This window comes from Emydura macquarii, unplaced genomic scaffold (genome assembly GCF_026122565.2).
Source record: "Emydura macquarii macquarii isolate MOO-44397 ecotype Brisbane River unplaced genomic scaffold, CSIRO-AGI_Emac_v2 contig_1263, whole genome shotgun sequence".
Taxonomy (NCBI): Eukaryota; Metazoa; Chordata; order Testudines; family Chelidae; genus Emydura; species Emydura macquarii.
Window position 1 is genome coordinate 9113836 of NW_027131400.1, and position 16504 is coordinate 9130339.

Sequence of the window (16504 nt, forward strand, 5' to 3'; positions counted from 1 at the left end):
CAACTTTCCATGAAAAAAAATAGCTTCAAACAGAAAAGTTATTGTCCTACTCAACAGCTTTATGCAAGGTTTTACAGAAGACTGCTACAACATCCCTACATCAGGTTTTGGTTTCTACCATTCTCTTACACATCCTTACATTCTTTCCTCAACCCTAAGACTACTCTTGCTTGGGGCAACATTGGGATAGTTTGTAAAGAAATGAGTTGTAAATTGGATGAGGAATTACAAGAACAGGGCTCCTCGCCACTCCACTTTCCCCACTACTTGTTAAATCAGCGAATAGTTCTATCTTACACATTCTCTTCTCACTGTAGATCAGATCATCACAAGAGCCTTTTAAGGAGGACGATTTAGCACACAACTCCTCTAACACTTTACACTATGCTTTTAAGGATTTCTTGTTAATTGAAGGTTAATTGGCACTTTCCAATTCACTTTTATCTATAACCCTGGAAAATAAAGCAAAATAAACATTAACAGCCTGTCCCCACATCAACCATTGTCCCCCCCAAAAACAAAACAAAACAAAAAAAAACCTTGAAACAGCCCCTGCCAAGAAGAGTCCTTGTTGCAATAGTTTCATGGGGCCTTGGTATATGTGACCCCAGGCATTTTCCTCACACATCTGATCCCAATACCAGTCAAAACAGACTTATGCAATAATTGAATTGATTGGTTGTCAACTTTAAAAAGGTGACTACATCACCAATTACCAGTGTACTTCTATCCAATTGGTCAATAGCACGCAACCTTCTTCCATGTAAGGAGGGGACTTGATCCTGCAGGAACCTCTCTGGGATTTTTTTATACCACCTAGTAGCAGCACTGTTTAATGTCACTCACGTGAAACGTGAGCTGCAGTTCCAGAATTCCTGAAGTTTGAAGGTACTTTACCTTTTCTCCATCATTTGGTACATAAATACATTTTTAACGCATTGCTGTCATGTCATGTAGGTTAGAGAATTCACTGCACCTTGATATTGAGATAATTTAAAAATAATAATCATGACCATTTTATTTGTGAAGCTGTAAGGCTCCCTCTTTCCTCCCCTGGTTGACCAAGCTGAGGATCTACATTGTATAGAAGTGGGAGAGCTGTACAATGACTTAATGAGAACTTCCTCACACACAAACACTGCCTGCTTTATCTTGTATTGCCTTGCTTATTTTCCTGGGTGACAGGAGATGACAGCAGTAAGAAGGAGAGGGGTAACTCTGATTGCTATTTTAGCCTTAGCAGTCTTCATTAGTCCTTTTGAGCCTGATCCATTAAGAGTCAAGGGCAAACTTGAATTGATCTCAATGGAGCAGGAGCAGGAGCAGGTTCTTTTTCAATGCACGAGGAACAAAAAGTGGGCAAAATGTTTTGCACAAAACCCGGAAGTGAGAGATGCTGGCTTTTCCCCCGGTTACATGAAAATTAGGAAAATGTATTTTTCACCCAGTGTATTTTTGCTGATTTTATTCACCCTCAGTGAAAAAAAAAATATTCACATCCCAACATAAGTAGGTGATCCCAGCAGCTATGTGAAGTTTTGCTCTAGTTCAAGTTTGCTCTAGCTATTGGACTTGAAGCAGGAATTAAATCAGGGTAATCCTATGGCCTGTGTTATGCGGGAGGTTAGACTAGATGATCACAGTGGTCCCTTCTGGACATAATCTATGAAGTTTCCATATGATTTTGGCTTAAATGGGATTTGAACGTAAAACAGACATTATGTGAGTATCACTGGGTCACATCTGGTCCTCCTGGTCTTGGCTCACAAAGGGCTCAGCCCTGAAGGTCATACTTATGCAAACTTTCCATTGCAACCAAATGAGTAAGGACTTACTCCATGAGTTCCATTGATTTTAAAGAAGCGATGGCAATTTACACAAGCTGAAGATCTGGCCTTTAGGGTTGAAATGGAAAAGAATGGAAGAGAACCATGTGATGATGGAATACTCACTTTAGTTTTCATTGTCCAGAGGGAAGAATGATGAAAGAGGGATGACCAGTCAACACAGAGAAGATAGAGTCAGAGGGGCCATAAAGCAAACTGTCAAATAGCTCCCCAAAATGCAAGCTTCTCTTTAAAAAAAAAAAAAAAAGAAAAAAAAAAGTAGGATATAAGGGATTTGCCTTCAGCAGTGTCACAGAGTAATCAACAGCAACTGCAACCTCCTCCTGACTTACTTCAGGGCTTGAACTAACAGCAGTCGTACTTCACAGTGGTGAAGAGCTGTATTTGTGTTAAGTTTTAGACTCAAAATTAGGTAGGCCTGCCTGCTTTTCTGCCAAACAATCATGCAGAAGGCTAGTCAGCTTAAACCAATACTCACCCCCCCCCCCCCACACACACACACCCCACACAAACTTTCTCACACACAATCAATGGCAGTAGCAGATTCCTTTCCAATTTAAGTAGAGGGAAATAAAAGCACTAGGAGCATTGTCATAAGGAGCTGTGTACAGTCATGTTTAGCTAATTATCTATCTTCAAAATAGCAGGGATCTATAGTTTTATTAAACCTCAGTTCCCAGGAAATGATTGATTTCTACTTCTGCAGGACAAAGGAGAGCTGTTTAAAACTGCATATCACTTAACTTACAATTAGACGTGCATATATTTGAGGATTGCTGGGAAAGTGCAGTGTGTTTTCAGAAATAATCTTTGCGTATGTTCGGGGTCTTTTAAAAGAAAATGCTGCTTCTCCAGTGACTGATACGCTTGGGCAATATCAAGGCAATTATCTGATTGGACTTCAGACAATATAAAACCCTGGGGCCAGATCCTGCAAATGGGAGCACAGGGGTTATTGGAGCAGACCGCTGAGGTTTATAGGAGCTTTGTAGGCTCCTAGACTTCCAACTACTTAAAGGCTTTTAGAAACATCAAGTTTTCCTGTCTTCCAATATGTAGATCGTTAGTTAGAGTCTATTTATTTACAGAACCTCCTGTGCCTTCTCTCACAATAAGCAACAGTAACAGGATTAACATGGTCATTGTTTCAGTGTCTCCTGGAAGTGAGGCAAAATAATGTCACAGGTTATCTCCTTTGGCATCTGAATGTCAAAATATTGGTGAAGAAAACACTTAAAAGGGGAGCAAAGAAAACCTGGGGGGTCACATTGGAACAAATACACTGACGTTAGTCTAGATCCTAAAGTGGTGTAAATCAGCACTGTTCTGTTAATATCAATGGAGCTACACCAATTTACTCTAACTGAGGATCTAGCATTTAGTTCTTGCCATAGCTTGGTACACCTCTGAAAAAGATCCTTTAGAAAGCCTTGAACTAAACTGAGTGTGATTTTATGGTATCTTATTTATGTATTCACGTCTTAGAAAAAGGAAAAAGAATGGGCCTCAATAAGTGGAAACAACACATTTATTTGTAAACATGATTTGATAGTGTGCAATAGTTTGCAGCAATAAACAAAACTCAATTTAGTACTAGATCATCCATTCAGTCTGAAGCTGACTTCAAATCATTGTTTCTCTCAGTAAATTGGCTGATCCTCTTGGATTAAAGGTGGATTACATGGAAACACCACACAAACCTTTTCTCAAATCAGAGTTCTTCCCCTATGGTCTCCCTATTCATTTGGCTCTCAATGCACACTTATTTCTATATTTATTTAGGAAGTCACTAGTCCACAATCTCCTTATGTCTTTAGCACATGAGCAGAGCATTAAATCAGTTACCAGAAATGCAATGAAAGCAAAAAATGATTAGGAGACGATCTGAAAAAGAGAACACAACAAGAAGCACAAAACAAGCAAGCAAATGAGCCAAAAACGCAGAGCTTCAAAAATGAGCAACCGCAATATGGTTGCATTTGAACTTGGCTACGTAATAACGTTTTTTGTTCCCAGAAGGTAATATACAGTCGTGAAGTTCAAATGTAATACAGAGGATCTTGTTTGTTAAAGTGGAAACAAAGTGACAGGCTAGTTATAATGCTAGGCCTGTTTCCGATACATCGGGAAAAATATGGACGTTATTTGCCGAGTGTCAGTTTGAGTTAGTTTTATTTAGCTCTAGGAATAAAAGGGCATTGCCTCACTCCACTGGTGCACACAAGAAAGTTTAGAAACCTTCCCATGCAGAGTTTTCTTCAGTTGTAAATTATATGCTTGGATACTGAGGCATGGCATTTCTTCCGTAGCTGAAGAACTGCCAAACCAGTTTGTATAGAAGTAGTGGCTTTTATTTAATCTCTTGCTTGGTATTTATTATGGGCCAGATTCTTTCACCCTTATTGACAAGAGTAATACCTTTCTCCATAAGTAGTCCTACTGCACAGCTAAGTATTACTTAATTTGACCAAGGCCAGTAGAACCTGGCCCTGTTTTAATACAGGCCTGAGCCAAAAATTTGGATTCATATCTGAATTTTCCTCCTAGTAAAATGGAATTGAGGTCATGGCCATTAAAGAGTTGTGGAGCTGTCCCCAGCACACAGAGTGAGATCCAAACTTCCTCCAAACTTTGGCACATGGTGTTCAGATATGTGGTCCTGGTTTGGATCCATCTCCAATTACAAATACTGAATTGAATAAAATCACAAAGACCAGTACCATTCATTCATGTTTTGACTCTCAACTGGTCTTGGAACATGCTCTTTACATAACTGGAAAAACGCAACAGTCAAGGTTTATTTCTGCTGCATGCTCCGGGATTGCCATAGCAATAAATGTAATATAAAGCAAATATTTATACAACTAAATGTGGGAATAGAAGTCAGTTTTACAATAGGCACTTCAACGATGGTTTAAATTAGAGATTAACAAAGAGCTCATGAGCTCAGAATTCTGTTTAAAATCAATCACAGGGCCATCAATTTGCTCACAACTCCGATTTCATGCTAAAATGTTTTTAAAAGTAACGTGCAAATGGAGATCACAGCATGCAAGTGTTTCAAGGATCTGCTTCTTTTCATAGACTCTGTCATTGTGGGGACAAACAATTTAGGCAATTATCATGATTATGATAAGAATTACATTCCCCAGACAAAAATATAGGAAACGATTAGCCTCATAGGATTCTGTAATCAGAACATTTACCCTCCACCCCAAAACATCTCTTTTATGCAGTAAATACAAGATTGCTTTAGTTGATACATCAGTGTTAGATTCATTCCAAACACAAGGAAGAAAATTAAGAATTAAATTGTTTCCTCCCTTTGAAATTCCTTGGGAGCGTTGAAGGGATCCAAGAGAAGAACAATCACATGAACTCAGCATGACAGACTAGAGCTAAAACTCTTCACTTGACTTCATGTTGAACAGCTGCACCAGTGCTGAGCAGCTCCTCAATGGCATTGTCCTCATACCCCAGTGCACTCTTCAGTACCTCCACCGTATGTTGTCCAACAAGAGGCGGAGGCTTGGGCTTTGATGCACTGAATTCACTGTATCTGACAGCGGGTCCTGTAAAAGAATGGACATAAGGAGAAGTTATATGAATGAGTGATTACATGTGCTAGTATTTAATGCTATATTGGAATATTTTGTGTTGGTTTCTGTGATGGTTAGCTCACAAATATTATATTAAGCTTATTAAGCTTACCTTTAAAAAAAACCACATTTGTGTTTATCGAACAAATTCCACATCAAAAGAATACAGCCATAATCCAGTTGTATGTTAGTCACATGAGTGCAACATTAATTCACTAAGGGCTCAGTCCTGTTGCCCACTGAACTCAAAGAGAGTCTTTCCACTGATTTTAATGGGAATTGGGGAAGGCTCCAGAACACTTGCACTTGAAGACTTGAAGGGTCACCATTCTCAGGTAACTGGATGACTTAAGAAGTTGGCAATGGTATACAGAGCCTTGCACTTCTACTCTCTGTTCAGTCATTACTCTGATGATTGCTTGGTGCCCACAAAAAAGTGAAATGTTGGTCTCAATTTAGTCCATCTTGGACAAGTGCCCAAATGGCATATTTATTGGCAGTCTCAGCAGAGAGGCAAATACTGAATGGGCATGGAGAACAAATGACACACTCCCTCTGAGGCGTGAGTTAGGGTATATTTTCAGGGAAACGTACAATGGCACTTCTAGCGCTGTATCTGGTCTATGGAGAAATAGAGGATGCTACGTTTCCAGAACGGTCAATCCAAAACTTTTCTTCAATCCAAAATTCAACAATGATTTTTTGGGATGATTTCCCAAAGGATTCCCTCTAGTCACGATCACATCCTTTATTATATCACCATAACAGATGCCAAGCTGCATCGTGCACAGTTATTTCCCTGTTATTCTGCATGTAATACTAATGCCTCTATTTAGATATGTAAAAAAAGAAGCACATAGCAATTTATCACGCCAAACTCTGGCCTTTGGACTTAGTTCTGAAAGGGACATTTGGATCAGAAAGAGAAAAGACATAATGAAACGTATCTATGTAAACTATTTAAAAACAATAATTAGACGCTATTTTTATAATGACTTTCCCCCTCACTTTTTTTTTTTTTAACAGAAAGAGCTTATTCTCAGGTGCACTGAGCATGAAATCTTAAGGAAGGGTAGGCGGTAGCAAACTGGCACTTGGACACCTTTCTGCCAACTCTCGTTCTTAAGGCTGGTTCAGGCCTGAACCAGCTCCAGTGTCAATTACAGGGCTACTCTAACTTGTGCAAAACGAACAATTCCATAGGGACTGCTCCACTCATCCAAGCTTGTCAGAATGCAGCCTTCTCCACTCTTGTCATCTTTTGCTCCCAACATGCCCCATCCCTGTCTATGCAGTACTCCAACATGCCCTTACATGGAAGAGGCAGTGCCATAAAGCCAACACACTGTAATCAACTCATTTATCAAGCTTCTTTTCAATAAGCTAAACAGATTGAGCTCTTCAGGTATCTCATTGTAAGGTATTTTCTTCAGCCCCTCAAATCATTTTTGTGGCTCTTTTCTGCACCCTTCCAAAATGTCAACATACTTTTTAAAATATGGACACCAGAATGATATGCAGAATTCTAGTATCTGTCTCATCAATACTGTATACAAAGGTAAAAACAATTGCCTAGTCTTACTCATTACTCCCCCATTTATACACCCAAGTATAACATTAATCCTTTTTGCCACAGCATCATACTGGGAGCTCATGTTGATTTGTTCATCTACTATGATCCCAAAAATCTTCTCAGAGTCACTGCTTTCCAGGACACAGTCACTGGAAAGTACTTCATCATCCTCATGTGATATAAATATATTGCCCTGCTTCTGTCCAAATGCAGAACAGAAATATGTATTGAATATTTCTGCCTTCTCTGCCTCATTATTAACACTTTTACCATCTCCATCAAATAATTAGCCTATACATATTTCTTTTGTTCCTAGTGTACTTGAGAAAACTCCTTCTTGTCCTAGACCTGACAACCATGATTTTTTCCTTATGTCTTTAGATTCCCTTATCAATTTTCTACACTTCATTATTTCTAATTTATACTGATTGCTATCTGTTTCCTTTTTTATCCATTTATCATGATAGCTAATTGCTGCCTTCATTTCTCCATTAAGCCAGGATGGACTTTAACCCACAGTTGTCCTCTTTCTTGATTGTGGAATTGTGGCTATTTGGCCATCTAATAAAGTTGTCTTAAAGAACTCCCAATTTTAATTCACATGTTTCTTTCTAGATTTTTCTTCCCAATCCATTTTGTTCATAAGTTTCCTCATCTTTGGGAGAGGAGCCCTTTGGGAGCACAAGTATATATATTACTGGATGGGACTGTCCTCTGTTTTCCTACATTGAATGTAAAATTCAATCCAGTGATTAATTCATCTTTAGCCATCATAATGAAGTCCAAAATAGAATTACCTCATGCTAGGAGCAATACATTTTGTATTAGAAAATGATCATCATAATTTTCAGAAAATCTTAACTAAAACTAAAAACTAAAACTATAAACTGGCCTTATTGCATGTAGAAAGAGCATTCACAAGCAGTCATGTTGATGTAAATGTCCAAATGTGGGAGAGGATTGTTCATTTAGGTGACTGTACTCTTAATTTTGATAAACTGCAATAGGTGAAAGATATTTTACGGAGGAGAAGAGTAATTATATGTGTGGGCATGAAAGATTCCCAGAGAGAACCCAAGGTGATATTAATCTAATGTGTTTGATCAGAGAGAAGAGTATATTGCATACCAATGTCTGCTTTTAATTTCTTACAGGTTCCAGATGTTAGCCAAATGATCGATCCTTAAATAAGTCTTTCAGTTTCAGTAACCCATAATTGTTTGCATGCAAGTATACCCCCATCCAAATCTATCCCTAGGGCCTTTCTAACCCCACATAAATTATATATTTTTCCCTTCCATTTTATCAGCTCTCATCCATAAACATAGCAAATACAATATGTTCTGATATGTATAGCAAGAATAACTGCTTAGGATTCTCCTATGAAAAGTGATTGTAAAAATGACATTGGGGTTCCATATTTATTGTCTCTCCATGACTTCCAGCAGGACATTTTGTACACTGTGTTTTTGGATGAGAGCTGATTAAAAAAAGGGAGAAGAAAATGTAATTTATTTACTGACTTCCAGGGCAAATGTATTCAGTTGACAAATAGCTAGGCTTTTATTCTACCTTCCAACCTTGCAAATTCAACTTGGAACTGAAAGTCAACCAGAGTTCTTTCCTTCCTGTGCATCATCACTATTAATAAAGGTTCTATATTTTTCATCTGTGAAACCTCTTGAAAACCGAAAGCCAGCATAGGGTGTACAGAGATGTAGCTGATTGGCCTGAAACAGGAACATAGTAATCTATCCTGCTGAATCTGCTCAAGAAGATATACCATCCAGCTCTGTTCTGTAGGGATAACAGAAGTGGCAAGCAGCACTAGTCAGGAATTTTCCAAAGACACCGTTTTTCATCAGAAAATGCCAATTCATCAAAACTGAACATTTCCATTTTGACAACTTTCACTGAAAGACAGGCAAAGATCCGAAGAGAACCTTTCCTGCCAGATGGTTTGTATCAGAAACCTGCCTAGTTTCCTACAGCTTGCTTGGTGGGCTGTTGGGAAACCTGGGAATTCCCAGATCCACAGCTCTGAGGAATACCCGCCAGATGGACTGACTTGAGGCTGGGAGCCCCAAGCCTTGGCTCTAGTAGGGGTCTGCAGGACATAACAGGGATGCTGGAAGCACTGAGAATCTCATCCAGAAAGAGGAGTCAAGGACAGCTTGAGGACTCCATGGGAATCAGGGCAGCTGGCTGCACCATTTCAAAAGAAAATCAAACCAAAATTGTTTGATTTTTCTTAAATGAAACTATTTTGATAAGGGTATTACTGGTGTTAAATTTAAAAATGTTTAGTTTGGTTCTGAAACCAGACCAAACCTTTTTTTAAATGTCAGAATTTTCCATGGATAGGAAATTCCAAGTTTTGACCAGCAATAATTATAAGTAGCAAAAGATTATTTCTGTCACGTATGCCAATAGTTCTGATTCTGAATACATGCAGGGAGAAACATTGGAAGGTACTAGTTTTACATAGTACTTTTACAGAACAGAAATGCCCTGTGAACATTTATTGAGCTAAAAATGTTCAAATTAATAATACGACTGTGAAGGTAATTTCTACACAAGTGAAAAGACAATATATACATTTTCAAAAAGGCCTAACGTCAGCCTCTAAATTTGTGCCTCGCAAATTTCTTCATGCACAAAATTTTGAAAACACTCATAGGATTTACGTAGTTAACTGTCTTCTGTTTGCCCTTGCTTATGCAGTTTTTTGGCTGTGTGAATATTGAGGATATTTTAAAACTGTGGGAGTCTTTGCATTATCAGTGAGCATTGTATAAGAAGCTCAAAGAAAGAAAAGAAAATGAGTACTGACATTAAATAAAATTTGTTATTTATTTTTATTTCTATAGTGCTGAGGGGCCATGGTCATGGACCAGGCCCCTGTTGTGCCAATCACTGTACAAACTGAGAAGAAAAACATGGTAATCAGTTTGATGACAAAGGAGTTTAAAGGTATCCCTTTATCCCAGACACAGTTTAATCATTGTACAACAACAATATTTTTACAAATATGATATGATTCGGTGCAAAGAAGCCCCCATTTTTGAGCTATTCTTAAAAATGTCTGCATGCCTGATTTCAAGAAACTGTATAAATGTATTTATTTTACATAAAAACAGGCAAATTATATACATCAAAGTTGCATATACCGAAAGGAGGACAGGAGACACTTGATATGGTTTTAATCAAGCTGCAACTTTACTATTATTAGATGTCTGGACTATCTGGCAGATAAAAACATACAACGCAGGTAACTCCATGTTCATTCAATATCTACCAGGGGGGGCTTCCGTCAGCCCCCCTCTTTTTCCATCCATTGCTGGGACCTTACCTTCCCTCACCCCCTTGAACAAGGGTTAAGGTGGGCTATAAGAAAGGGAGGTTGGCTCCCTGCCATACCAGTCATAGGAGCCCAGAACTACTCCCCCCCGCCTTCCCTCTTTTAACAAACACCTCCTTTTTAAGTCCTTTACCAAGCCATTTATCTGGTCACTGTATCCCTTCCTTATGGAGTATCTGCACTGGACATCTGCCCTTCACTTACATAATGAGTTGCGACATTATAGCCCAACGCCCTTCCCTACACACCATAACAAGCCCTCCCTGAACCCACTGTGGGGAAGGCAAAAAAAAAACCCCACTCCACTTTGGACAATCTGGGGGTGAGGGAAAAATTCTCCCCTAGAAAGGAGCACCTAGCACGATGCCCAGGGCAGGTCCTGACCAAACCTGGTATTTTGCTACCTCCAAGGGAAGGAAAGGTGGGTGCTGCTCAGCTTGGTCTAGGGAAAAAAGGGCTTCTCCCCTTTTCAACTCCCCAGCCCTTCCGGTTCCTGGGGATGAGCAGGGCCCAAGCATAATTTCTTCGGGCCATGTACAAACTTGTAACACAGGCCCCCTCCCACACACATACCACAATCCCTCATCCCATACATACAATCTCATGAGCCATGAAAAAAGTTTGAATTCTGAAATTACTGTTACATATGTTACGTTTCTGAAAAATGCCCCCCTTTTGCTATTTTGAGAGTCCTACAAGTTTGCTGACTATTTTGTAACGTTTTGGTCATTATAAAGGTATTATATCCTGTCAATGTCTTGATTTTATTATACTAATGGACCAATGTGACTGCAAACATTTTATAATAAGGCCAATTTACTTTAAAGCTTTATTTTTCTGGCCTTTTTCATTGCAAAATCATGGATTAGCCCCCTAAAGCTTTAATCCCAAGAGTTTCAAGGAAGTTACCATTGTGTGGGTCACCAATCAGATTATTATCCCCTTGGAATGCTAAACCTCGTGAAGCAAGAAATAGGTAACATCCAACAATCTTTCCAATATTTCTTTCCATCCTGAAGCTTCTGTTAATATTTGTTTTTGAATCTCACTGTCCACACCATGTCCACCTGACAGTGACTGTTGTAATTGCTTCCACTGGCACTAGCAAGTTTTATGTTCTATGCTCTTTTCATGTTTAGGAAGTTTAGTATATAGTTTACATCATTTTTTTCAGAGCAGCGGGCTGGAGCAGCTGCAAGCTCCAGCAGCTCTGCTTTCTCCCCTCCCCCAGGGTATTTTTAGTAAAAATCAGGGACAGGTTGTGGGCTCCCATGAATATTTGTTTACTGCCTGTGACTGGTCGCTGACTTTTACCTGTGACAGAAGCTTAACCTTACTTATGATCCATCATTAATGATTCCCCATCCTTTCCTAATGTAAAATTCCACTTTATTTCAGTGTCCTTTAGGGATGCGTAAAGGCTGCAGATTTAGGCCTTAGCAATCCCAGATTCCTAGTGGACATCATTTCCAGTCTTTCAAAGAGCCAGGTTCCAGACATCAGCCAGTCAAATGCTATACAAATGTTAATTAAACACAACTCACCTCTAAAGTAAGGATTACTACCCCTTGAGGCACAAAGAGGTGAGTTGCCTTGATCAAAGTTACACAGCTTCAGTGGATGGTGTGTGGGTGGGGTGCTGTGCTGTGCACACGCTCTGCCCAGATGCAGCAGCATGGGCACTGGATTAGGGTCCAAAAGAGAGCAGCAGGTAGAACACAGGAATCCTGACTCCCAGCCCCTTGCTCTGATCACTGCACTCCCCACAACACTGAATGCACTCGTGTTGTGTAATTAATGGGCAAGACCATGTGAAGAAAAGAGTGAAGTGAAAAACAGTTGCTTCGGTTAGATTATTTTTTCTTTTAAATTAGGATTTAGGTGCCACATTTACAGCTACAAGTAAACACAAACTAACCATTTCTTTTACTACATCTCAAATTCTTCACTACAGTGGTTTTATTTTGACTTCTTTGGAACATTGCTAAGATACACACTGTAGATACTGCTTAATCTTCAAGGCTTAATAATGCAACAATTAGTCAAGCTTTATATCAGTTAAAATTACGATAGCTACAGTACCAAGCTGTCTCACTGATCTCCCCAGTACTTGAATTCAACATCACCATAATAAATTCTATTTATTCGGCGCCTATCTGCCATAGCATTCCAGGCGCCAAACAAACCAATAAAGTTAAGACACATCAAACACATTAAAACATAAGATAAAAACAGATAAAACCACTGAAACATCATCATGCCATGGAAAAGGCCTTAGAGAATTAAAATTAAGTGCCTATTCAAAAAAGGTTAAATACGTTGCACTCCTTGGAGTTTGTCATAAGGCATTTCTGAAATGAAGGACTGCAGAAGCAAAGATAAGCAAAGATGTTCCAATCATAGTCTGAGCACCAAAAGCTCCATACAAAAGCTTGTATTAGTGCAAGCAACAAGAGCTAAAACCCTTCACCATTCTGACAAACAAGTGTGAGTTGCTACAAGTACATAGGATGCTGGAAGCTCAGTCGGATAATTCTGACTCAATTGCAAGTATTGTAAGTTAAAGTTAGACACTTGAAAGGAAACCCCTTCAGATATGCATGGCAAAGTACATAGTCGTTAATAAACAGAACCACCTTCGTTTCTTCCCAATAAATAACCATGCTAGCATTCTGCACATGCCCCATGCACTGTATCAGAGTTTTTCTGCAGTGCAGGATATAGCATATTTAAGTAGCCCAGTTTCAACTGCACAAAGGACAAGCATAACTGAAAACCAGAGTGCCACAGCACTAGACCACATGCAAGAACAGTACAATAGCAAGCATAATGAATATTCAGCCTAGACATGGGCTATAGTCTGACAATATTTTGAAGACGGTTAAAACCAACCTTGACTGCATTTCAGTATCTAACATATGTCCATGATCAGGATACTTGAATCTTGGTTTCCCGCATCACAGGGAAGTACCCTAGCCATCAGCCTATTGGCTATTCTGGGCTAGGGCTTTTTTTTTCTCTCTCTCCTTCTCTCTCTGTTCCTCCCTCCCCTGCTCCCCTCAGATTTGAGAAATTTAATCAAAACTGATACCTTTCCACAAAACATTTCAGTGTTGAAGAAACAGCATTATCTGACAGAAAAAAGTTTAGTCACAAATTTTTCAATCAGCATTACTCTTTATCTGCATAGCAGCCAACAAAATTCTGTTCATTACAAGTCTTCAGCGTAAATGACAACCAGCCAACCTATCCACACAGGAGTATCATGGAAATATTTGGAACTGTTTGTCCAAACAAGACAACTGACTCTGACTGAACAGAGCTCTGCACCATGCAGATGTTGATCACTTTTCCACATAGGGTGCATTGATTTAAAGTAGAGAGCCTTGATTTAAATAAAAATTTTAATCGACTTTCCCATTTGTACTTCATTTGTTTTCTAAAGAAAGGTGGATATAATCATTAAAACATGTTGATTTACAATTAAACAGAGCCTTAACACTAGATTTGGTACATCTTTTTGCTTTTTTGTTGTCTTCTGTGACTGAAGATGATGCTGACGATGGTATTATGCCTTGTGAGCTAAAAAGGCTGATGCGCAAGTGGCAGTCCTTTCTGTATGAAGTGCATAGGTAGCTTGATGCCGAGGAAGAGATTACAATCTGTGTCTGCTGAGTCTGCTGTTGTTTATGACTTGGCCTCTATGCCTCAAAATCCATACAGCAGTTAATCTCAAGCCTGGTAACCCCACATTGCTAACGTGATCTATCTGTTGCTGACAACTCCCAGCTGTCAATGTTGCACTGTTTCAAGTTATTCTTCAGTGTGTCCTTGAAGCATTTCTTCTGCCCACCTTATATGCAGTTGCCCACTTTCGGTTCTCCACACAGCAACTGCTTTGGCATTCTGGTGCTGTCCATCCTCGACACATGACCAATCCAGCATAACTGTGATGTGATAAGAATGGCTTCAATCCCTGTGGAGCAACTACATTCCAGAACCTCCTTACTGGTAACTTAATCCTGCCATTTGATGCACAGCATGGCAGGCAGATGTTGTAAATGGAACTTATCTAGAAGCTTAATGTGATGCCTGTAGCAGATCTCATATGCATACAACAAGTTGGACAGCACAAATGCTTTATAGACTTTTAGCTTGGTTTAATACCATGTTGCTGCCAGATTCTGCCTCATGAACTGGCTTTGTTGATATGACTTGTCAGCTCCTTGTCTTTAGTAACATCATTTGACAATATACTACCAGGATAGCAGAATCTGTAACAGCATTCAGCTGCATCTTGATGATGGGGACTTTTGGTTTCATGTAAGGATTCCCTAGAGCAAGTTGATACATGACCGCTGTCTTTTTCAGACTGATTGTCAATCCGTATCTGTCTGCAGATTCTGCCAATCTGTCCATAATCAATTGTATCTCTTCTAGAGTATGTGCCTCTAGAGCACAGTCATCATCATATAGCAGCTCATGAACAATTGCCTCAGAGACCTAAATGGAAGATCAGCCTGTTCAGATTAAATAATTTTTCAGAGGATCAGGAATGTATCCTGATACTGACATTTTGTTCTCTTGTAGCATCATTGGGCACTGATACATAGAAGAGATCAAACAAGAGTGGACCAATTACATAGCTCTGCTTAATACCATTAGCAATAGGAAATGGGCCAAGCAGAATATCATCTATGCAGACTTGTCCAAGCAGTCCACAATGAAATAGCCTCAGAATGTTGGTGAATTTCTCTGGACAATCAAACTTACATAATAATTGCGAAAGCCAGGTCTACTGACCATGTCAAATGCTTTAGCCAGGTCCATAAAGACAGCATAAAGGTCCTGTTGTTGTCCTCTGCATTTCTCCTGAATCTGATAGGCTACAAATGTCATGTCTGCTCTTCCTTATGTTGGCCTAAGATTGCATTGTGACTCCAGTAGCATGTGATTAGCTATGTGATGTAGCAGATGATCAAAGAGTACTCTGGTCAGAATCTTTCCAGCAATGGAGAGAGAGATACCACTGTCAGATTTTTCACCTTTCCTCTTCTATATGGTGACAATGGTGGTGTCTTTGAAGTCTTTACATCTTCAGAACTCCATGTACTGAGAAATAGTCCATGCAGTCACCTCAGCAGGATCTTGCCGCCTCCATACTTGCATATTTCTGCAGGAATGTCATCAGATCTGGGAGCCCTGCAGATCTTCATGGCACTGATTGCAATGCTAACCTAATCAATGGATGGGGCTGTGTCCTTTTTGTCATTACTGGCTGATCCACTACTCTTATTAGTGCCTTATCTGTGATGATGGACGCTGTGTTCTAAATATCACTGAAACGCTGCTGCCACCTCTGAAGGACTTCTTTCAGTTAGGCCATCAGCACTCTTCAAATGAACTGTAACGGTATGTGTAGAATCATATATGTCTTTTAAAGCAGCACAGAAGTCTTCGATCTCATGACAGTCATCATATCCCTGGATTTCATCTGTCTTGGCATTCCACTATTGATCCTGCATGTCTCTAAGTTTAGGTTGGAGATCACGACACAGATTCCTGTATGTTACAACTGTGCATACAAGGACATAAGATACAAGAATTTGACAACGCCTCTCATGTTTTTAGTGAGCAGCTATTGAATTTCTGGATCATTCTCATCAAACCAATCTTAATTACATCATTTTGCTGTACCCAAGGTGGCAAGAGCAGGTTGATATACAGAGTCACAAAAAGTTGTTCACTTACTGTTTACATTAATACTAGAGTCAAGCCAGCACGGTCAGACACAGTTGCTGTAATGTTATTACAGAGCTGTGCTTATGTAGCTTCATCTCGTATTCACTTTACATTGAGCCATCTGATTGGTTGAGATGATGACTTGTGATGCACTGGTCAAATTTCTAACAACAGTTTGGAGTGACTCATGTAATGATCTCTCCAGCAGTCTGCCCTGTGCATGGCTGTGGTGACTTGTACATCATGTAGATATTGCCACCGGACAATGATATAGCCAGTAAGATGACATTGTTTGAATTGTGGGGCATCCATGACCTTTTCTTTTTTGCCTGAGAGGTGGAAAACGGTATTCATGATGGCTAATTGCTGGTTGATGTTATTC

The 16504-nt window shown here is 39.5% G+C and overlaps 1 protein-coding gene across 3 annotated transcripts in view; it reads right to left on the minus strand.

Moving 5' to 3' along the window:
• Nucleotides 1–3357: 3357 nt before the first annotated feature.
• SUGCT (succinyl-CoA:glutarate-CoA transferase) overlaps nt 3358–16504 on the minus strand; it is a 430017-nt gene continuing 416870 nt past the window's right edge. For all 3 annotated transcript variants that reach the window (XM_067550388.1, XM_067550389.1, XM_067550393.1), the window contains one exon: nt 3358–5419. In XM_067550388.1, the coding sequence (XP_067406489.1) occupies nt 5256–5419 (164 nt within the window). In that variant the 3' untranslated portion in view covers nt 3358–5255. The remainder of the gene's footprint in view (nt 5420–16504) is intronic.